General features: G+C 34.0%; 1 protein-coding gene across 5 annotated transcripts in view; it reads right to left on the bottom strand.

Annotated features, from left to right (window-relative positions):
* LOC111062037 (opsin, ultraviolet-sensitive) overlaps window positions 1-25,297 on the bottom strand; it is a 44,903-nt gene that overhangs the window by 6,438 nt on the left and 13,168 nt on the right. For 2 of the 5 annotated variants that reach the window (XM_022349740.2, XM_022349747.2), the window contains exons 2-3: window positions 13,353-14,888; window positions 4,018-4,148 (exon numbers count right to left, since the gene is read on the bottom strand). In XM_022349740.2, the coding sequence (XP_022205432.2) occupies window positions 4,018-4,148; window positions 13,353-13,774 (553 nt within the window). In that variant the 5' untranslated portion in view covers window positions 13,775-14,888. The remainder of the gene's footprint in view (window positions 1-4,017; window positions 4,149-13,352; window positions 14,889-25,297) is intronic. The other 3 variants (XM_039422496.1, XM_039422497.1, XM_039422498.1) reach the window with 3 other exon arrangements.

The following is a 25,297-nucleotide window of genomic DNA, read 5'->3' as shown; positions in this document are numbered from 1 at the left end:
TACGTAAATAAAAATTACTTAAGTATGTGTAGAATTGAATTGAAATAGCTTCAGCTTGTGCGTTGCAATGAAGAATGAATCATACTTTTAGAACAAGAATCCTGATAAAATTCAAAGTAGCATTCATCCCACTTCTATCGAATACTTAATTTATTGATAGAGAAATTTCTCGATTTTTGTGGAACTTGTCATGAGATTGATGTAACTTGATGAATTTATACTCTATTGTTAATTGAGATCCAAAAGGTTCACATGTCTTATGTTCACGACCGACTGATCTGTCTCATTATATTACACTAATAATTCAAATTGTGAACAAACCTTTCATGTGGAATCTATGCTCCCTTGTCCTATCTTTTTTATCGTAGCTCAGAAAAAGAGAGTTAATGAGTGAATGTAAAAGCAATGGAGAATAGTTTAGGAAAATAATAACGTTACATACCTTACAATTTCTATGAATTTTTTATGAATATTTTTTTCAAGTTCCGGTATAAGAAAGATTCTACTTCACATATACAGTTTTTTCTTTGTGGGCTTCAACATTGAATTGTGACAAAGCATATTGTTTTACTCTCTGTAAAATGTATTTGCAGCTTTAGATCGCCACAGCAACTGCCTCTAGTGGCAGATTGGCTCCGGGGTCAAGTGGAATTAGATTGCCTGTCGGGGGGTGATATTCTTCATTGATAAAATGACAGTTTCAGGTTACTCACTAAAGAGTGGAAGAGAGCGTGAGAGAGAAAGACGGAGCAGAGTACACGTTGATAGAAGCCCGTTAGTAAACATAATATTGTGCTATTCTTTAAAGAGTTGAAAAGTGAATAATCCGTGCTATGAGGGTTGCCTATATAATCGTGATCAGGGTCAGAACTTTGAAAATAGTGTGTTTTAATCATGTTGCAATGTAGCTTGTTATATTATTCTGGTATTGTCTCTACAAACTTCTAGCTGCACTGTTCAGTGACATATCCAGGTGGCGATATGGGGATGTATCCCCCTCCCAAAGGGAGATTTTTATGGCCGGATCAACCACAAAAATTAGCTTCTAATGTCATATTCCTTTTATATTGTGAAAACCGGAAAAAATAAGGGATGAGGAATATCACAATGATAGTTATGAGCTAGATAGTGGATGGTCTAATAAGTAGGGACTGAGATAGCAGAAAACCACAGATAGTACTTCAAAGTTAGTCAATTTTGTTAGTTTTCACCATCTATCATAATGTAAAAATCAATATAGCTCTAGTTGACAATAGTTTATTCAGTTTCATGCATGCGCTTGAGAAGTTTGACTGCCCCTAGTAGTTCATATCCTTGAACAATTCTCCAGCAGCTTTTTCTAGAGTAAATCCCCCCCCCCCCCCAAAAAAAAAGAAAATCACGTTTGACCACCAAAGTGAAAATCATGAAAACGTGAAAATTATTTTGAATCTAGTTAAAACTAAGTCTATGATGTTCAAAAAAGTCTATGATATTGTTTGGCACCATCCTGCCAAACAACGAAGAAAGTTTATGTTGTCACAGGTATCTTCTCAAAGCACTGACTTTGATTTCTCCTGAAGGATGAATTCAAATCCAGTTTAAATAAAGATGAGTCTGGAGCAGGGAAGAGTTATTGAACCGTGAATAGGAAGTAGCTGAGACAGAGAAAATATCCTATATAATATTCTACTGTAGATTTGTTATTTTCTTTCAATGCAACAGTTGAATGACTTAACGTCTATCTTTTTGATTTTTTATGGCACGTGTGTCAATGATAAAAATGTTTACTATGAAAAAGTGAATTCTAGGTGTTTGATTCTAGAAGACTATCAAGCCTATTAAAATAATTATTTTGATTTTTAACCGCTGTGCTCTTTCGATTTATTCGGTTTTTTATTGAAAATGAATAACATTTCATAATCGGCTCAGTTATTTATACTCAACAAGTGAGCATACAGAAATGCTCCCATCATTTGAACATAATTTAATAAGTTTTCCTGAAACAATCATTTCCCCTCTATTTTTGTTTAAAGTCAGTTTTTTCAATGAATTGAACAACAACCAAGCTCCTACAATAAGATAATAGCAATTAGTGCATTACAAGAAGCTAAAAAATCCCATTTTACTTTCCTTGCCCTATTACCATAGGTAAGGAAAGTATTGCTTTCCGAAAAAAATTAAGGTACCCCAATTTCTAAATTTCTATACGTTTCAAGGTCCCCTGAGTCCAAAAAAGTGGTTTTTGGGTATTGGTCTGTATGTGTGTGTGTATGTGTGTGTGTGTGTGTGTGTGTGTGTGTGTGTGTGTGTGTGTGTGTGTGTGTGTGTGTGTGTGTGTGTGTGTGTGTGTGTGTGTGTGTGTGTGATTTCGATCAAATGCAATTCAAGATGGCGGCTAAAATGGCGAAAATGTTGTCAAAAACAGGGTTTTTCGTGATTTTCTCGGAAACGGCTCCAACGATTTTGATCAAATTCATACCTAAAATAGTCATCGATAAGCTCTATCAACTGCCACAAGTCCCATATCTGTAAAAATTTCAGGAGCTCCGCCACATCAATGCAGATAGATTCCCAATTATCAGGCTTCAGATACAATTGAAACAAAAAAAAAAAACAAGTGGAGTAGATTGAGCATGAAAATCTCTACAATTAATGTTCAGTAAAATTTTCACCTAAAATTGAAAATAAGCTTTAAATTCGAGAAAATGTGATTATCCAATTGAAAATTATTGTTGATTCTATTAAATCATTCACTATGAAGAGATAGCAGACCGCATGTGTGTCTCCAGCGTTATTGCCCTGTCACCAGCTGGCTCAAATCTTTGAATAGTAGACTTGAGATGCGCGGGAACACTAGCGTCAGGTGATCTATTTTCATAACGGCAAGGAAAGTTGCGTGAGTGCGCCACACCAGATTTTTTAAATAATAAATTATCCAAGTCAATCTTGATTGAATAATTAATTATTGATCTTATTATAAAGTTCCATTCATGAGACTATCAAGCTACAGCTGCGAACTACACAACATACTACAGGTGACAATTCGCTCAGTGACTCAGTAATGTGTTTAATCATTTAAGACAACTTTCGAAATACAACCGAAGAAAATCAATGTCCTGTTAGAAAGAGCTGATTTTGACAGCTAGGACAAATTCATACAATTATGTCTGGTCGAGATACAAGAATGAAACTGAAGTACATACTGATGAAGAGGTGGGGCTTCATGACTCGAAACGAACAATAATTGAAAACAACTCTGTTCTCTCCGTATAGAATTTGAGATCTATTTTCAAATTCTAGCGATATTGTTTTGAATCATTCAATGGATACTTCTTGTGTGACAAAAAAATAAATTCAAACCCGATGTATAATTTTGTATTAATCTTGATTGAACAAGAATTCAAATAATTGATTCTATCAAGATTGCTCGTTTTCATCAATGTATTATTTTTTATAGATTAATGAAATTGTTATGCGATCGCTGTCCCAAAATATTTATTAAATTTTTGAAAACATTTTCATCAAATTCATCCATTTTATCTGTAGTTACCTCGCAGATGTATTTTCATAACTCCCCTAATGAGCACATCTGTTCCTACTAAGCTCTCCTAGAATAGGCCTACAGAAGATATAATCCTCCCTCTCTCACTATCCAAGCTTCCATCATCTCTTACACAACTACCATTGCTCTCAGACATGATTAAACCACCCTTCTCTAGTCACAATCATTGTCTGCTTTTCTCTTTGTTTTCAAACATTCATTCCCTGTTTCTGTCCAGCTTCCGTGGTCTTCATTATCCAGTGCTTATTCATTCATAGCTGTATTCTATACTCCATTTCAGGTTATCCCAAGTAAAGATAATTTACAAGTAGCCTACTATTACCATGGAACGAAGAAATTGAGAGGTGATTATCAAGAGGGGAAAACTTATGATTCTATAGTATCACAATTTTTAATCTCTCTTCATTTTCAATTTATGTGATCAGCCACTAGTTGTTTTACATTTTATTGAAAATTTTAAAAAGTGATTTTACCAGCAGCACCTAGTGCAGGCCCATAGTAGAGGCTATTATAGATGAAGACTGGCATCTTGAGCAGCATGAGGCAGTCGCTTAGTGCTAGATTAACCACCAGAATGTTGGCTGGTGTCCTTAGGCTACGACATCTGCAAAAAATTAGACCAATACAATTATTTTTCCAAATACGAAACAAATTGCAACAGTTTTGAGCTTGTAAATCATACAACCTGAACCGTGGGTGCATTATTTCTATTCTACTATTCTAATATTCATCTCTTATCATCTAATATTCGAATTTATTTCTAATCATCTTATTCATCTCTAATCATCTAATGTCTAAAACCAGGCGCTGTTTTACCCATCCCCATCTGAAAATGTTTTTTTCAAAATAGAAAGATTATTTTCGTTTTGTGTTAGGTTCGTTGACTTTCCTTTGGCCCCATTAATAATCCATAGGCTTTTAACTGTTTTGTCAATATTTTATACCAATACTCATAATCTTCATCAGCTTCCTCGTTACCCACAAATATACAACAGAATGTAAGCTCCCTTTGGCTTCATACAACAGCATGTAAGCTCCCTTTGGCTGGTAACAGGAAACACATTTATTACTTTCCTGATTAAAATCAGAAATCAACATCAATTTCTAGTTTAGCCATTAATCTGTTTCAATCAGGAATTTCTCTTTGTGCACTTTGAGAGAGAAAGTAAGTGGAAATGATAGAAAGAAAAGAGAGAACAGAAGAGATAGAAAACAGACAGAAAAGAGAGAGAGAGAGAGTGAGTGAGTAAGAGAGAAAGGGAGGGGGGAGAAAGCCTCAGCTAATTGGAGCAAAGTAACCTGATATCGATATTTTCAATAAGGCTTTATGAATAGTGAATTTCTCTTCAAACAGTCAGTATTCATTATAAATATTACAAAGCTTCACTCAACCAATCCTGACAGTTCCAAATGAATTCCACTATGGAATCTGAGTACCCGAAGGATGGGATGGGGTGGATGCCTTCTGTTTAGCAGTCCATCTCATCTCATTACCATGTCAAAGATCATCTCATTACATGTCAAACATTAATTTGATGGTGAGTGGGTTACGCTGTGAGTATCAGCCTGTTTATCTATTCCTGTTTACTGTTCCTGTTTTCGAGTATAGTGAAAATAATTTAGATTTTCCGTTTCCAAACCAGCAAACTCATGTACAGCATGCTTCGAAATCTCTCCTCTGAAAACAACCCAAAATAGTCTAGTGGTAATGGATAGATTACCATATATTCATGAGAATACTCCACCATAGCGTTTTCCATAATATTCATTCCTAACATATCACTCAGCGATCTATTCAATTAAAACACGTTACATGGGATTTGAGTATTCGACTGATACGCTTAGAAAGATCCTTGTAGTTCATGAAAGCTATAAATGATTGAAGTATAGTGCATACTTCAAAGATAGTAAATTATTGAGAGTTGGCATTATGCATGAAGGATTTCAGACGAATAGAGCTTCTAATTCTCTACTATTTACTGTATACTCCGCTATACTTGAAGTGTATACTATGCTTCCATTACATAATATTATAAGCCTACTCTATTGAAGCTAAGTATTTCTTTCAAAGGAATTAGTGCAGTGCTACGTCTCAGCTTAACCTGTGTACAAGATTCAACGGTCTTATCAGAGTTTCTATCATTTTAAAAAATTCCCCCATGGAATTGAAGAAAATTTTATTCTTTTACCAATTAGTCTTCGATACAAAATAATGGAGGGAGAAACAAAGAAACCATTAACAACTCATAATTATGTAATTATTAAAGCTTCTATATTGAAACAATCATTCCCAATTGAACTCTGTTCCTTACACGAGTTTGCTGGCAAAACTTGAAAATTTTTCAAGTTTACTCTTTAAAGTTTATAATCTTGATGCAGCCAAATATTGAAAAACATTATAAACTCAATTAAGCAGGAGCTGTTTCAACCATTGCCAATTATATTATTACCTACATTTTGAACGAAGAAATGCAACTACCCAGTAACTCCTGCCATCTTATTATGAGCAAACTTGTTATTTTTGTTACATCTCACCTAATATGAACGAACTTGTGATAATCTAAATGGCCGTCATCCCACTTACCGATTGTCTGTCAACATTCCGAATTGTCCTCTGATTGGCTTATTCTCACCAAAAGCCGAATCTTAGCCAATCGGATAACGGAGGACAATATTCAGAGTGTAAGCCGATAAATTTAGTCCGAAAATCGGTAAGTGTGGAAACGGTCTATAATATTAAATTTATGAATTTAGAAATCGCTTCCCGGTTTTTCGGGACTCCTGCTAAAGCTGATGTCCACTCACCTCTCATCGCATTACTTTTCCCATTGCAGATTGCACACTTGTAAGCCTGGTGCACATGTGGCTATCACCAAACAACAAAGTAATAATAAAAATTATCGAATTTTTAGAAAGGATGATATCACAATGAAGAAAGTAAATATAAAAATTGTTGAATGACTAGGAAAAATGAATGAAATGTAGTTTAAAAACGAATGACGATGACGGAGTACGGTATTGAGGATCATTCATGTATCAATGAGCCATTAGAGATTACTGGCTTTCTCTAAACCATCGGCTAGATTGCCACTTGGGTTGACCTGAGTGATAAATCTAGGGAATCCTTTTACTGTGATTGGTAGAGCTGATCAAAAATGACGTGAGCTGATGATTTATGGAGAGGGCGCTAATATGAGAAGAATTGCGTGATTGTCCACATTTTGGTCACCAATGGGATGGAGAATTTATAGAATCTGGCCTGTCGATTGAGTTGTTTACATGCCTCGATACGACATCTTCCACATTTATAAGAGCTATAAGGAAATACAACAATACCAGTCTACTCATTTTTAGAATGACAAAAATTTCTTCGTTTTCTATCTTATGCCATGCGTATACTAGGCCCTATTGTATCGGGCTTGCGCGTTTGCAGCTCATCTGTGTCTGTCTAATTTTCACTATGAACTACGCACACTATAAACAAACGTCGAAGTGAAGTGAGTGTTTTCTCAACGTTATGTCCCCATCAATCTTTTCCAGCCACCCATTTTGCAGTAGCTTTAAATTTTTAATTTTTTTACCATTATTCTTCCTCTTATTGTGAAGGCTTTTGTCAAATGTACAACTACATTACAATTATTATAAAAAGTCTACATTACTAGCACGAGGAGTGAATATCATAATCAATCCTTGTCTCTCCTTTACCAAAAATCTGCAAGCATTTCCCTACCAGTAGCGTCCTTCTGTGAACGATTCCAGCTAGTAACAAGACTATTTCTCTGCTTTGGTATAAGTCCATACAAAATTACTTCCGACTTGGAGGAATATATGGAGCAGAGAAATGGAGGAAGATCAGTCAATTACAGTGACGAGCAGAGTCATAGAAAGAAGCGCAGTTGCCAATTTGTCGATTAGACTCATAGTTCAGTCACTAAACATTGGTGCTTGCAATTTACATTGTTGTTCTGATTTCCATATATATTGTTTGGATACATAAGAGAAGTCTAGAACCAATTTCTTCATGCAAAATTTCCTTGTGCTAGATACAGATTAGCTCAAAAACCTTGTATATTCGGTACATTATCCAGTTGTTATCTATTTCCGCCAAATCCTGTAGCCGTACTGAAAAATTGGTTCTGCCGTTTTTTTAGATCATGAAATCCCTTATAAAATGAGATCATTCGGAGCTCTTCATTTTCAATAAATCCGTGGATCGCCAGTACCTCAACTCCAACCCTACTCTGCGATAAGAAGGAATGCTTCCAACTTTATAAATTGGGTACAAAATATTTAGTCTTCTGAATAAACTGATCTCAATAAAGGTCAATCAACCCGTTATACGGTTATTAACTGTTAACTGCTGAAATATTTCTGTGGTGACGTGTGATATGATGAAATTATTATTGTAATTTCAATTTGTAATATTGTATTGTATTTACAAAGTAAACTTATGTTACGATTTTATAAAGTAATCACTCATTTCCCAATAACGATTCCTCATTTAGTGTTAAAAATTGATAAGTAGGTATAATCGGAAACGTATCAGATGAATTTGGAAGTATTTGTTTTGAAGTTGCTCTGAATGAAGAGGCAGGAGATAATAACCACGTAAAATCAATGAAACGAAGACAATGAAGAGCTTAGAAGTTACGGAAGAACAAATATCCTTTCCCTTTGTAGTTTGTATTGTGTGGGTGTTTCTTTTATGCGAGTTCCGTGATGAGAAAATGAAGACGAATAAGCCCGAAAACATTCATTCTAAGAGTATTATTTCGAGATTGCTCTGTTTTCCGTCCTCCCTATTGAAAACAATATAATTGAGGGTACTAACTTTAAGAAAAATGTGTTGATATAGATTGTTATTGTGAATTAATGGTGAATGAAGATTATAAAAATTGATTTTTGAATTTCCTATTTATGTATTACATTATAAGCCACAATATGATACCCATTCAATGCATGTATAATTTTTTTTTAATTGTTTGCAATGTTAAACTGTACATTGTCGTACATCGAGTGCATTGTGAGCAATAACACATGGCGAGAATAGAGTGATTTAGTGCAGCAAAAAGATAAAATAATAAATTTTTAAAAATCAGACATTATATTCATGACAATATCCAAACGCGAACTCGCATCTCGACATGAACGTAAACTGTAATGGCTCGACCACAGTTCATCAAATAAATACTTGAAACTAGTAGATGTTTGTAATTCTCGGTGTCAGAAGGTACAATATCACAGAGCATTATGCTTGATAAAATAAACATTTTCAACTCATTTTGTTAAGGTACGCAAGATTTATGAGTATGAAAACTGAGAGCTTGCTATCGTTTTTGGGCTGTAGTAATTAAATTATATTCGCCAGGAATCGTCGACAACTTGAATATGTTTTCAAAAACAGATACTCTCACAAAAAACCGCAAAATCGGCTCGGAAGCCTACTAAGAGCGACCGAATAATAAGCGCAAAATGTTTCGCCGCCTCGGCAAATGGACAAAGTTTAGCAAGCATTGGAAGTGGCAAGTGAGGTTGTGATGAATGCTTCCAGCCATTAGAAATTCAAAATAACAAACTTTTCTCAAGATGTGATCATGCAAATAATTCAGCTATTACGTAAATTTTAATTGAAATATTTTATTCAAGATTATTGTAACAAGGTTTTGAAAACTCAGATATTTGGCTATTAGCTATTAGAAAAGCTATATTAACAATATTATTTTGGCCTGTGGTACTTTTCTGGAAGTTGTGTCATGTTTGATGATTGAATAAATAAATTAATATTTTTTCAATAATCAAGATTATTGAAAGAATCTACATTCAACTATCGAGAAAGGGATTCCAATTCAAAATCTTGTCACATTTACAGAATATGCAAATTACTGTATATTCAAAATGTATGAGTAAGAAGTATGCATTAATCGTTATCCTCAAGTATTTACCACTATTGACTCATCAGAGAAGTTAGGGATTTCAATACTGTTTGGAAAGGTTATTGGTATTTTTTCGGAATCATATTCATGGATGGAAGAAGTCATTTTCAATTTCTCTGTTATCATCTACTAGAAATAAGTCAATAATTGTTGAGCTACTACTAGGTTAGGCCAACTTGAATCCTACACGTAATTTTAGAACACAATCAACTGATTTTGAGTCCAATCACGTGTGTTCAAAAAGTTTTCAAACCCTCAGGGGCTTCCAGACTTGAAGACGGAGTGAGTTACTAGAGATTTGACCAACTAAGTATCGATTTGGTCTTCATTCACTTAGGCATCTTCAAATCGGAGAATATTACTACAGTAACTATTATTATATTTAACAACTATGGGTAATATAGTTACTGTAGGGAATACTATAGCAACCGCGGTATGTGATCAACTACATATATATTTCACCCACATCCCTTTAATAGTTTAAGCTCTAAGATTGCCATAGTAGTCTTGTATGCATAATTATTGTGATACGTAATTGAAGTAGGTTGTATCAAACTTATCAACGCTAACCACTTGGATGGGATGAAGTCGGCAGTGCTATCAAACTGGAGAACTTGGCTTCAGGTACTTTCTTGGATCATTGTCAACAGTGTGGGAATTATCAATCTCGATATATTGACTTCTCAGAAGTGCTAACCTGCTAACATCGATGAGTAGCAGTAATATCCTCTTGGACGAAATTAGATAACCGGCTTATATTATTGCAATACTGTACTGTGTTTGTTTCTGGATTGTTAGGAGGTGGATGGTAATGGATTGGATAATGAAATTGTTAGATAGGAAAATGAAGAGGAAGAACATTGATTGATTGATTTTTATTTTTAAAAAAAGAAGAAGAAGAATAAAAAGAAGAAGAAAATCAATTCAGGAGAAGAAGGTAAAGCAAAAAGTAAAAAAGAAACCACAATATTTGAGAATAGCAGGTAACCCGTGCTCCGCAAGGGTCTAATTGAAATATTGACAGACTGGAAACTTGATTTACTAGAATCTTGAAGAATTTAAAATAGATCTATAACCATTCTCGGTAAATTGGGAAGCAATATGCAAAATGTCAAGTTAATAAATTAGTCCAGGAGTTTAGACGTGATGATGCCTCATTCGTGAATTTCCTATCCCGTACGTGTATAAGCTAATTCTTTCCTTTATTATTATTATTATAATGGAATTTATAGTATTCAGTAGGGACTCATACTGCTTATAGATTAATTAAATGATCATTATAATATGAATGGCTCTTTATATATGTGCCTTGTCATGTTGACAAAAAATTGAAATCTATGAGGAATTTTTAAAATAATTCTACAAATCAAATGAGATATTTTGATCAAGTCGAATAAAATTTCTCATGTATAAAATAAAATAAAAAATAATTCCTCATGTAGAAGAATTAATGTGTTCGTTTCTTGACCTCTTAACTTGGCAATCCATTTAATATAATATCAAGTGAAATGTAGCCTACAGTAATAAAGTTGATTCGTTGTAAACAAATTTACTCTTGATGGAAAAACAGCTTCTGAGCAATTTGAATGATTCTAAGGTACTTGGAATTGTAAACATTGGTACTAGGTAATTGAATTTCAAGGGCTGAATGTAACGATGATTCGATAAATTTATTTCACATTTTAGCCTAGTATTTTTTTAAGAGAGAATCAAGGTAATTAGTATTGTTATTATCTTGGAATGTTGTTTTTATTAACTTCATGTCAAGGTCTCTTGGAATATTTTGATCCACACAAGTTGAATGTTCCTGATGGATAATATCTAGTATTCAGTACAATATTAATTATAGTGCATACACTCTCTACAGTTATAGTGAATATAGGGCAATATTTAATATTTATAGTGTGATGTAGTGGTATTTTCCTCCTTATACTCGTATCTGCTGTATATCTCCTCCCTCATTATTCATATTCTTATTTCCACCCTCTTCACTTATTTACTCTCTTACTCTCTTTCGAGGGAATTCGCAACAAACACCACTCTGAGTCTCACCTCTTCTTTCCTCTATTCCTCGTCCCAATCATCCCTCCTTTCCTCTCGCAGCTCCCAACCCACTGACCGTTTTGTTTACTTGTTGAAGATTTATCGCCACAATTTAATCAGGGAAACACTGGCTCCATTATAACTCGACCTTGTTTGGGATTATCTCAGTGCAACTTGTGTGAACGTGAGCTGGTCAGAACGTAACTTGAGAAATTAGGAGACGTGCGATTCGAGTTCTCACCCCGTAAATGAAACTCAACTGAATAAGGCTGGTCTGTGTGAAAAATTAGTTGTTCCATCGGAGTACAAGTCTGAATATCAATAAAGATTCGATACTCCCATTATTCATACTACATTTTATATTTAAATATTTAAATCTGAATTTGTGGTGAGATCCAAGTTAATGTAATGTTTGAAAAATCTTTAAGCATGCAATGAATATACTTTGCGAAGGCATATACAGCTATAAAAGTTATAGAATGATTGAACCAAATGTTAATTTGACTAGTATACTAAAATTCAATGTTGATTTCAATTAATTTCAAAATTTTTTAAAGTATAAGGATCATTTATAAATATACATGAATAATATAATATATACGTTTGAAATTTAGCCGGCTTTTGTGCCTCGGTTGCACAAATTTAGTCGGTTTTTGTACAACCGGGGCACAAAAGTCGGCTGAATTTTTAACATGATTAACTTCGCGAGAACCAATCAGAGAAGGATTCCATAAAAAATGGCTTCTCTGATTGGTTCTCATGAAAATAATCACGATTAAAATTCAACCGGCTCTTGTGCAACCGGCATTAAGAATGTAAACGGAGGGAATAGTTCTAGAGACAATAATCTCTTGCTCCTAATTAGGAGCACGGAATTATAAATTTTGTTCTAATGAAATCTCTCATGGGATCAATCAAGATCTACAATATCAAAGTAGGCACATTAATGTTTATTTAAGTATAAACTCAAAAGAAGCCCTAGTAATGAAGCACTAGATCTTTGAAAAAGCTCTATGACCTTCCTAGAGGTGAAACATTATTTCTGGCTGGCATTCTAGAGTTAATTACTTTTCATTACGAGTAACCACACTGAAAACTTTGGCTCCCTTTACAGAATAAATTCTCCTTCTCCTTGCCTCAGAGATTTTACACAGTGGATGTATAGGACAACACTTTCTAACTGAGAGAACAGACAGGGAAATGTTTACTTTTAAAGCTCTTGAGCGCTCATTTTTTACGATTGTAGTTATATCTAAATTGTGTTTGAAATAAATTCAAATGGAAACCAAAACATGGTATGAGAAACTGTACTCATTAAAATTAATTACTTTTTGATATCCAGATGAGAAACTTCCGATTAAATTTGTGTGTTCATTTGTGAATAGAGTATCACAAATTAATGCTGTGCTTTAACTTTGAACGCCATGTATTTGATGGTTAACATGTCGCTGTCATTATTAACATTTGTTAAACTAATCGACTATATTATTTGTTTTCTAACTCTCATCATATGAATAAGAACCATTGAAAAGAAGTGATATTTTCATTTCAAGAAAACAACTAATAAACATTTCATTTGTATGAATTCTTAAAATGTAAGTCTGGATTCGGAAAAGCATGAGATGTTAAGTCGATTATGATGGTTAGATTTGATGGTTCATTAGATTCAATGAGTATCCTAGAAACCGGTTATACTACATACTATAAATAGGCTATATAGATTATTACACAATATTGATGGTTCAGTCACGAGAAAAAGGTTGAAACTGCAGCAGTCGACCTTTTTCTGACTGAACGAACTATAGTTTTAGTTTCGAATGATTTTCTCTCACCTTAAAAACATGAAAATCACAAGAAAGTTGCCCGTCACGCCAATGGTCATGACGATGAAGTAGGCGGCGGCCAGGATGTAGTGCGCCGTGTGAGAGGGAGGGTCGAACTGCAGCCAATGAGGGTTTATCATGTAGAGGTACTCGTCCGTGAAAAAGCCCTCGCTTTTCCAGCTTTCCACCGGGTACAGTTGCTTGAAGCGTTCCATCGTTTGTTCGAGTTTGGTGGCGTTACCGTCACCCGAGTCCGAAATCTCACTCTCGCCATCACTCCCCGTTTTGCCATCAAAGCCTAGATTTCTGTGATAAGTTCTTGACACTGTTCCGTTCTCAAACAACGACGTGAGATCGTTCGTATAGTTCAGACTGTAAATGGTTCGCGTCGAGTTCTCGTAGGACATCGTAGACATCAATGTGGGCCTCATCAAGAATGATCACTTTCAAGATCGGAGTTTTCTGAACCAAATGTCATACTTGCACTAAAAATGAATGTATTTTAATTACAGATTTCAAGTATTTGAATACAGAAAATGTAATAAATTTTCAGCTTCACTTCAAAATTGAACTTTATATGGAGTGGATCCCAATATCTAGTACTTCCCCATCGGTGGACATTGAAATACTATTACATTCAAATATTGGGAGGGCAACACTTTTTTGGGATAAGGAAGTCCACTCTTCAATTGAAAGACTTGTTTCCTAAATTTCACAAAAACTTCCCTCTATTTCAATCCTACAATGTAGAATGCTATCCAATTATTGGTACAGCATTAACAAGCTCATTCCAAAATGGAGAATACAATATTTTTTTTACAATTCTACTTATCAAATTATGAACAATTTCTCAATAACTGGTTCAGACTATCCCCTTTTTGGTTCAATCCTAAAATAAAAAATACTGAAACCAACTTTTATGATGAGCAGCTTCATTTATGAAAATCAAATTACTTGTTTCTAAATAATGTATCCTCATTTCATCTATCACCTAACCGGTTCAACCATAGAATATTAATTGCCACCACAAACCCTTAGGATAGCACTTGAAAAATGAAAATGAAAATACTTCCCCCTCCCTAAATCTACTAGCTGTATATAAATAGTAAACTGAAAATTGTAACAATCCACTCTTTGGATGAGAAATACACTTTCAATGATATCTACTGAAATAACTTGATTCTGATACAAACTCACGAATCGGTTTCACCTACACTGTTACATTGCCAGCGGATACGTATAGGCTACTATTACTTGTGTACAACAATTGCGCACATATTCGGGAAGCTCTACACGTTTGATTTCACTTTGAGCGAGGATTGCATTATTTTGTGTAGACGAGTCACTTTTTGAACAGCGGCAAATAGCAAAAATAATAGCGTGTCAGCAATTTGGAGTGGTGGAGCTGCTGATTGGTGCCCCAAGGCTGCTTGCTTCACACAAATCATCCGCACAATTGCTGCGACAAGATTCAACTCTGATTTTTCCATGTGAGTCCTGTATTCCTTATCCTGCGAATCGAATCTGCAGTTTTTACGATTCCTCCTGAAACATAAACAAAACCGATCGATGTTTAATCAAATAAAAAGTAAAGAACCTTCAACAATATTATGAGAAAATATTATGTAAATCCTCCCTAATGGGAACAAAAATATTACTCAACTTCTGAAGTGATCATTTCAAGTAAGTATTGTTCGTAATTTATTATGGACAAATGAATGAATAAATTACATATAAATTCTCAAAACTTTATTTACTGGAAAGTACTGTAAATTATCAATTTCAAGTTCGGAAATATAATATATTATATTTCACTTCAATAAAAAAACGTCATAGTATATTTTGCTTTTTTCCCACAGTTACTCTTATAACATCACATCATCATCTCATCTTACTCTTTCCCTACTTATTGGCAGAATGTTCTTTCTACCCATCCAGTTATCCATTTCCTACTGTACATTGTACCTGATAACTGATTTTCTAGAGCCTAGTTCTCAATCTCTCTTTTGTTATATGTTGATGGTTTCAATGATTTGATAAACAAATGAAGACGCAACTACAATTTCATAAAGATATACCTCAAGTACAATGCAAAAACATACAATAAAGCTGGGTTTACACAAAAGTTATTAACAAAATGTTAATAACTTAATCCTTATAGATTCTATTAGATTGAACGGAACTTGACAAACACATATCTTCATCATAATTATTAAATGATGAGTTATGTTCAATCAAATCTATATAATAAGAGAGAGTAGGGTTGTGTTTGTTCGTGTGTTCGTGTGTTCGTTTGTTCGCATCAAAACATGTCAACTTGTGGATTGCATACCGGAAAAACGGGAATGATTTAGATCTCCAAATTTTGCACATAGATTCTAAAAATATCAATCTCGTGCACCTGGAAGCCCAAATTTTAATATTCCTTCCAGATTTTTCAGAATTAATGTTTAAATTTCATTAATGGTACATTCGATTTCATTAAAAAATCACCAAATCATATGGTCGAAATTAAAAAAGGAACATCTGTTTCTATATTGCTTTCTACCTGAAAAACATAGTTTTGAAACTTCGTTTTCCTGATGCAATGCTTAGGCCTACACGTGGCATGGATTATTAATTTTTCAGCTAGAACAATTTTTGAGACAAAGTGCTAAATAAACGTCTACAGTTTCATCAATGCTGTATCGGCAATATGAAAACGCATGCAGTTAATATACGTCTACAGTTTCATCAATGCTGTATCGGCAATATGAAAACGCATGCAGTTAATATGTCTTTGAATGAAGGTGTTGTTATATTTACATAAATAAATTATATTCTTCCATTTTTATTTAATTAAAATTTCAAAATTATTCGAGCCCTGATAGAATGACTGACTCACTGTACAGTCAGTCGAAAATTTTAATATTGGAATGAGGGGTATTTCTTCAAATGAAAGCTGAGCAAAAAAATAAGGTCATATGCACCTTTTCGTTATTTCTTCAAATTAAAAATGAGTTTTGTGGGTTGTCAAAACTCCCTCTGAAAGGGAAACTATTCAACTTATTCTATCTTTTAGTAAAATAACAATGATCATCCATCCATGTATCATCTTCAATACTATAATAAAGGAAAGAACTGGATTATAAACGTAGCCTATACAGGTCTTAAGTATGGAGGAATTATGTTTGACACATTATCACGTCAGAACTACTGGACTGATTAACTTGAAATTTTGCATATAAATTCTTGCTTAACCGAGGGTGGTTATAGACCAATTTTAAATTCTTCAAGATTTGATTACATCAAGTTTTCAGTTTGTCAAGTTTTCAATCAACCCCTTTGTGATGTACATTTCAATTTCGTGGTTTTCCATTTTTAACATTTAGCTTTATTTTGAAGATTTTATAAACTTTGAAACGCTAGCCTTCAGTGGCATTCAAAGTAAAGAGATGAATATTTGAATTCCATTAATTTATATAATAAGGGTGGTTATAGACCAATTTTGAAATTCTTCAAGATTTGATTACATCAAGTTTTTAGTTTGTCAAGTTTTCAATTATTTGTCATGCTTCCAGTTTGTATGGAAGCAGCAGAAGATTTCTCTTAAAAGGGAAATTAGAAGATAGGTATGATTGGGGATCCTTTTCGAATGATAAAAACAAGTCTTCCGTCACACCCAATTTTTTTTCCGCCATTTTGAACCCAACTTCTTTTTTTAATTGAAAGGTGGACATACTGATTTACTTGAGATGCAGCATATTAATTCTTATCACTATTACACATATAAATTCTTAATCAACCGAGGATTCTTATAGGCCTATTTTGAATTCTTCTAGATATCATTACGTCAAGTTTTAAAAAAGACCCTTGCAAAGCACGGGTTCTTGTTACCTAGTATTTAATATAATAAAGGAATGAATCGGCTTATACATGTTGGGGATAGGAAATTCACGAATCATCACGTCTGAGCTACTGGACTGATTAACTTGAAATTTCGCATACCATTTTACATTTTGTATATATTTTCAACTCACCGAGGATTGTTATAGGTCTATTTTAAATTCTTCAAGATTTCAGTTTGTCAAGTTTTTAATTAGACCCTTGAGGAGCACGGGTTACCTGCTAGTAGAATCTATAAGGATTAAGTTATTAACATTTTGTTAATAACTTTGGTGTAAACCCAGCTTAAGTGTTGTCAGTGCTGTTAATAAGAATCAATAATCAAGAAACATTTCATCTCATTTGAATTGATTCAAGATCTAAATTGAAAGGTTCAACCATCAAAATCTAATCGGGAAAGTTCTTGTTCTTGTTGGGAAAACTTTGAATTTTGTTCATCGAACATATATTATTTTTAGCAATTTCTTGTTTCGGTGATTGAAGTTATCTATAAGATGAGAGATGCTTGAGAAAGGATATTTAAAGGTACATTATTGTCTAATAAATAACTTCCAATAGTTTCTATGAATAAAACCTTTTGAATTACTGTCAAGAAAAGGTTCTGATACCAACTTGTTCAACATTGATTCTTGAATATTTTATAAAATATATTTTCTCCTCTGCACAGTCATAATATGAATTAAATTTCGATGTGCCTCGTTGGCTGTAAGAATAGAAATTCGATGATTTCAATGTTTTTTATCACAGTTTCGAAACAAAGAGTCCCGCAGAGATATGATTTTTTAGTTCAAAAAGAGTTCGGAAAACCAATTTACTCGGTGTCAATTCATCTGAAGATACAGTATCAGCATTGCCATTCACCGACTTTCAATTCCGAATTCAATGAAGACAGTTCTTTGTTCAATTATTGCAATCTGTAGGTTGATGATTGCCTGAGAGAAAATTATTTTGTCTATCGAATTTTCATACCGGTCATACCTTGACAATGTTGATAATGCTCCCTTTCCAATTTGATAATTCTGTTGAATTCAATCTGTGTTTGTCACAAACTTTTTGATACCTAGTATTGTGATGAATTATAGTGCAGTGTTCATTTGGCACGAAATACATAATTATAAAGATCATATAAATTAAAATCATTTAGGTATAGATATAGAATCGCGTGCAAAACTTTGATCTTGCTGATAAATAAAGGATCATCTTAATAATAATAAGACCTTTTACTCCAAGTTTGTAAATGCAAAATTGGGAAATCATTTCAGATTAACAGAATAGTCTATATAATATTGTATTTAATATTAAATGCAATAATATAATGTTGTACTCTATGTGCATTTTGAGGAAAAATGCAAACAATGATAATAGTGATACGAGTCCAAACGATCTATATGAATGCATTTTACTCCTTGAAGGAGTAGAGCTGTTATAATTCCAAATTTCCAATGCAATCTTTTTTCAGATTAGTGAAATGAAATCATATCTACAATCACACTAGACCAATTATTACCATGTGAAATACAAAAGAATGCTTGTATAATACTATCGCAAGTTTATTCTGAGTTGAAGATACATATAAGCATATAAATCTTGACAATATTGTCATCCCATTCCGACACTAGATCAAAGAAAATACAGAAATATACAATATATTAACGGGATTTTAAAAGTAGAGGTAGTTAGAACGACCTCACACCTCCAAGTCATTATTGAAATTGGACGAGTCTACTTTTGCTCTGGTTAGCATGCACTTTGTACTCTGTACTTTTGTATCTTTCAGTACTCTAGGCACCTTTCATCACGTGAGTCGCTTTCAAGATTGCTCTCGGGAGTTTTACTGAATGAACAGCGCTGCTTGTCTTTGCACTCAAAAGACATATGCCATCACAATGCTTGTGCCTCTTCAAATACGGAATATATACACCGTAGAAATGTGCAGGTATATAATGTATACAACCTATTAATGTATATAGTATATTAGAACATATATTGATGTATATATATTACACAAATATATAACCTTGTAGACAATCGAGGTATATATGTATAGCTGAGACAATGAAGTACCTATTCACTTCGCGTCTAAATACTTTTAAAGTCGAAGAATGCTCATATGTATGTCCAAGTGCATGTCCCGCCACCATTGCCTGAACTGCTTGCTATTCATGTCCAAGTGCCAGCTTTTCACCTTTTCATCATGTCAAGTGCATCTCAACAACTCAGCTGAGCGCGGCCTGCCTTTCCTCTTCACAGGTTCCTGGTCTTTTAATTCAAATTGCTAGTGACCTACGAAGCGCTCCCCCTCCCTCTAATTTTTTTCAAGATTCATATTTTCTTCTTCAGCCTGTCCACTCTCCATCTTCAATTTTTCAAGGCTCCTATTTCCTTCTCCAACTTATTTATAAATGCTGTTTTCACCTAATTTGTATTATTCATTCAATCAATCATTTAACATAACACAACTGACAACTTCCAGAAAAGTACCACAAGCTTGAGCCCAAAACTGTCTCAATTCTAATCAATAGGACAGTTGAAATGTGGCTAGGTTATGTGTAACTTTTACTTTCTTGATTCACACACTACAATGTACATACAATACAATAAAACCACAGATTATCAAATTTAAATACTTTTAATATGAATCAAGTCAATTACTACCTATTTTAAAAAATACAATTTTTTATGAAATTATTATTCAATTATCTATCTAAATTAGACTGCCGTTAATAAGACGTTCATTGAATGAAACGTTTTTACGACACAGCAGTTTAATTACACTGCAACACTTTACATTACTTTAATGATTGGCGCATATCATTGAGTAATCTTCATTTTCAATATTATTTTTACTCAGGCCAATAACTCAATATAAGCAGGTTTTCTAGTACTATGCTAACATTATACTAGGATTAATAGACTAAACTATTATATTGGAACAGCTGAAGAAAGCTTAGTTTCAATACAAAAGTTCCTTTAATTTCTGTATAATCCTGACAGTGCTCCATAAAGCTCTATAATTAGAGCTATAAAGCATGATAAAGCTCTATAGAGCAGCGACTACGACTCATATCCTTGTTAAGTTGCAATTCGAATTTACAATGCAGTAACAGTCGAACAAAGAGCGACTATATTAGAGAATTAGATGATTCAAGTGAATCAAAATGGTTCATCTGGCAACCTGCATTATTCATAGCATGATTAATTCTCCCATCGGGACTCAACACTTCAGAGAGATAAAGGTCAGAGATGTTAAATGGGGTAGATTTAACTAATTAATTGGATAGAATATATTCAGAACAGAACTCATTCCAAAAATATCCAATCATTCAATTTTTCCATATTTATCACGTTAATTTTCCGTTCTTCTGTCATGATGAATGATTTAGAATGCAGCCCTTGTTTGACTCAACCTTGATTAGCAGTATTGCTGTTCAGACTAATAGGAGACAAATAGATTAGAATCCAGTCAAATACCAATGTTCTGAGACTCACACGATCACGTGAAAAATTCAATTCAACGAGCATTGAAAAAAAATAGAAATCCAAACATACAAGAGGAGTCTAGCTAAACATGATTAATAGAAAAGGTTTTAAGGTAGAGAAATTTCAATTTACAGTTCCTGTACTACAGAGTCATTTAACTTTGTAATTAATCCTATTATATTAAGCGAGCAATTTCTATATTTATATAACTGGTTATTTTTATATCTGGTTATTTATGTTCAACGGATCTCGAAAACGGCTCTAACGATTTTCACGAAATTTGTAACATAGTAGGTTTATGATATATTATGAGATTCGATTGCTTTAGGTCTCATCCTTGGGAAAACTCGCTGAACGACATTAAAAGGATAATTCATCCTTGGCTGAAACAGCTGTAAAAAAGTGAGTGAGCGAGTGAGTATGTGAAAAATCAAAATATCGCATCCCCGAAATTCATAAGATGACATATAGCCACCAGCTGTGAAATATGAACACGATCACTTTAGAGAATTGTGTTCTGCTTATCAATAAATGAAAATAACGAGCGAAGCTCGGTGCCCCGATATTACAATTGAAGTATTGTGGCCCTCTGCCGGAGACACAGGGCCAGGTACTGGGGTTGATTAGACACACACATTCACTTTCTCTCTAAAAATCTGAATCCTATATTACAAGAATACAAGTGTACAAGAGCTCCTTTCAAACCAAGACTAGGTTTGATTTACTTGGTGTTGAATTATGTAATCTTAGAGTTGATTATGTGAAATTATTGACCTGACTTGTCTAATACTCTATAACTGGAGTCCTTAGGAGGTTATATTGAAAAAAATATAGTCTTACAATTTTTGTCAACCATGTCAAGTCAAGTCTCTAATATGTCACCATTGTTCCATTTCAAGCAGAGTCGTTTTCTGTTCTCTCGAGTTTTTCCAATAGTTCTTCAACGGGAAAATTTCCAGGTAAACGAACTCACAGCTGTTAATGCCATCACAGTGATTAACCAACATCATTACACTCGGATCACCAAAACACTGTCAAACGCTAATTAGCACTAATCTTCATTTGACGGTGCAATTGAATAAGACATACCGGTAGTTGGAGGGTGGAGAATCATTATCCCTGGTACACAGAAAGAGAGCTTTTTCACTCCTGCTCACGATGAGACTTGTAAATGGAATGAAGTTGAAGTAAGTTGGATAGGGAACCAACTTTCGACAGTAGGATCCATTCTAAAACTTTGTACTTGTATGGTTTCTATTTTCTATCTAGTCTTGGAGCAGATACTACTAACTACAAGAAAGTTCTATAACTGTGTATGATCTGTCATATTCGTATGATTCAAAGCATTTTCTAGTTCTAAGAGATCGAATGAAAAGCATAAAAATCAGAAATAGTAAAGAAGTTGTAAGATAAAATGAACACTTGAAGCTGACGCTATACATAGGAGTTTGGGAGGGCACGTAGAATACTACTTATAATACACGATCATGAACTTGATGCTTATCTGTGCGTAATTTGATGTCAAATTGTTTTGTGTGCACATGTTTCAAAAATGAACAATTTTTTTTTGAAACTGCGACATTCATTTTTTTATTCATTCACATCTTATAACACACAAATCAATTTTTGAACCATTCTCTATAGTAAACGAAATCTAATATCATCCCTCATAAGAAAAATCTACTGTATTTTCAGGTTTTTATAATACAAGCAATTGGACACACGTTTTATCGCAATATGTTCCATGTAGTCTTTATACGTTCACTTATTCTAGTTACACGTACTCATTCACTTCAGGTACATTGAATGTATGGAATGTTCAAATGAAGAAAAAACATCAATTTTATCATGTCAGTCTCACAATATCATTTGTCTTCATTTTTCCATCATCGTCATTCACAATTATGCACAAGAGTTCAGCTTATGAGGGTATCGACCTCAGCAATGAAAACAGTCGACGGGGAATGAGCTAACAGGACCAATAGAAACTGTTTTTATCCTCTTTTCACGAAAATAGACCTTCATCAACTGTTTCCATTGATTTTCATTCGAAAACTAATAAAGGCTTTTGGAATCCAGTTGGATTTTCAGACTCCACCTCATTTCCTCTAGGACTCAAAAAACCTCGCCGGTAAAAATCTCAAAAACCATGTGAGTTTTGACCATTTGGATGTAATAAGTTTCAGTCCAATATTCTACTTTTTTGAGTCAGGGAAGCCCTCCCCACCAAGGGGGAAATGCTGACTGACAGTTTGAATTTTTTTCTTTTGAGAGTGTACTTGCTCAATTCAATTAAAGTCCTAGATGAAATGAAAAATGAAAGGACGGGAAACATTGCTCAGGCTTTCATTAATTAACTAGGTGGTAACGTTTGTCAATGAAAGTTTTAATAGAACTAGTGAAGTTTTACGTTATGCTACATTGACTAACCAAATATCTTCCGTCATCCTCTTTTCTCTCATCTGAAATAAGAGGGAAGATGTGGAAGAGGAGTGAGAAATAAAAGGAAAGTTACACTTAAGACTCAGATCGATAAAGTCATTTCTCCTCTCTGTCAACGTGTCCTCTAACAAACATACTAAGCTTTGATGCACTCCAAACTCAGTCGTAAACAGAAGATTCCCAACAAACTGTTGAATAATTTCAGATTTTCATCAGTCGATTATCATAGGAAGCAGCTGTCGGGTGGTGGAATATGGGAAATGAAGAAAAAATTACCATTGTAAAACTTCCGGCATGAGAATTTCTAATAAGTATCACAAAAAGCTGATATTCATCTCAGTCGATGATTTCTTGTGTTCCCAGAGTGAGAGAGCAATATGTTTCTTGATATTGTCAAGTGAGAGAGATGGTTTGCCGAAGTAACGGATTATTCTGGATTTATCAGATCTTCTATCACCACTGCAAGTGCTGTTGCTGTTGCATCCCATCACTATTCCACAAAAAGATGAACCAGATCTAGATAAAAAGTAGATACGAGAATGGAATAGAACAGCTTACGTGACCAAAAAGACGTATCCCATACAAACGTATCTCACTTCTTTTCTCTCTGTTCCTATAACGTCATTTTGGAGTTGATGAAAATCGTAATCGTATAACGTCACTTTAGAGTTAATACAAATTGAAATGTATAGTAGACTTGGTAATGTGGCGCTATTGGACTTGTGGATTGGACCTCACTATTGCATTTGACGTTCATTGATTATGAACGGCATGCCAATGATGACGGAGAACAAGATGACCGACGTCAGAAACAATGTTTCGTAGAGGTAAGAAAATGAATGAAATTCAAAAATTGAGTTCATGGAAATACAATGAAATTCGAGAAAAAAGTGGCGACTGTTCATTAAATATTCCAAGAATTAATCTGGTTTCATCACCATCCGATAATTTATCGATTCAAGGAACTGAAAATTTTACTAAACGACGGGTTGCACTTTATTTCAACAAACTCAGTTTTTTATTCTCGGTTGTTTTAAGTTTTGGTTGTTGTTATTTTTTTATTCTACTGCAACATAATATTATATTTTTATTCCACATTCTCATGTTCTGCTCTGCTGGGAGAGTATTGGAGGGAGAGTAAGAAAGCTGTACCATTTTTTCTATTAGGAAAGTTCACACATTTGTGACTGCAACTCAAATTATTGAAGGACAAAGGACTAATTTCTGCTCTGCTAGGGAAAAGAAAATACCATTGGTTATCATAGGAATGTTCCCAAATTTGCAGTTTGCCTATGAGTGAGCACACAATCCGATCACTCAATCACTTCAATCCGATTTCTTAATTCAGGGAGGTTAGCTGGGTGGTGGAACGAATCGTCATGAAGCCTAAAAATAGCATGGTATAAGGTCGGCAGAACGAGGAGGCCATGCATATCAAGCCTTATCGTTGGGTCCCTTGCGGCCTATCCAGCGCTACTGTTACGTTTGCTACAACCAGTATTACCATTATATTACCATGTTCTCCCGCTTAGCAGTCCACAAACTCATTGGAAAGTAGGGCTTGAGGCCTTGAGAGAGCACACACCCCAATGAAGGATTGTAATTTGGTAAAAAAATGTGATACATGGATAATTGTTTCCTCTAAAGAGAAGGTTGCGTGAGAGATCGATTGGATTGATTGATTATACGCCTTTATTAGAGCGGAGTTAGGACTCCAGGCCCTCTCTGTCACACAATTCTAGAGAGAGATATTATAGATAGAGAGATTGAGTACTTTGCGTGAGAGAGAGAGAAAGTGAAAGAGATTAAATTTCTTTATTTATATATGTTACAATATTTACTGGCTTATACACTAATTTACATTAAATGACGGTAATACTGAAATTATTCGACGAATTTTACAAAGTATAAACAATAATCAATCAATGAGAATAAAGATTGAATGCAATTAGAATAACGATAATTTAATAATGTGATGTAACTTCATAAATCGGCGGTGTTTCAACAAATAATTGTCGATTCTCTAAGAAGGATATAAAATATCCTCCCCATTAATACACGACCGGGTCAGAGAGATAGAGATTCAGATTCAGATTCAGATATATATATATATATATATAATATATATATATATATATATATATCAG

This window comes from Nilaparvata lugens, chromosome 2 (assembly GCF_014356525.2).
Source record: "Nilaparvata lugens isolate BPH chromosome 2, ASM1435652v1, whole genome shotgun sequence".
NCBI classification, from domain to species: domain Eukaryota; kingdom Metazoa; phylum Arthropoda; class Insecta; order Hemiptera; family Delphacidae; genus Nilaparvata; species Nilaparvata lugens.
Note: the sequence above shows the minus strand (reverse complement) of the source record. Positions and strands in the feature narration are given on the sequence as shown.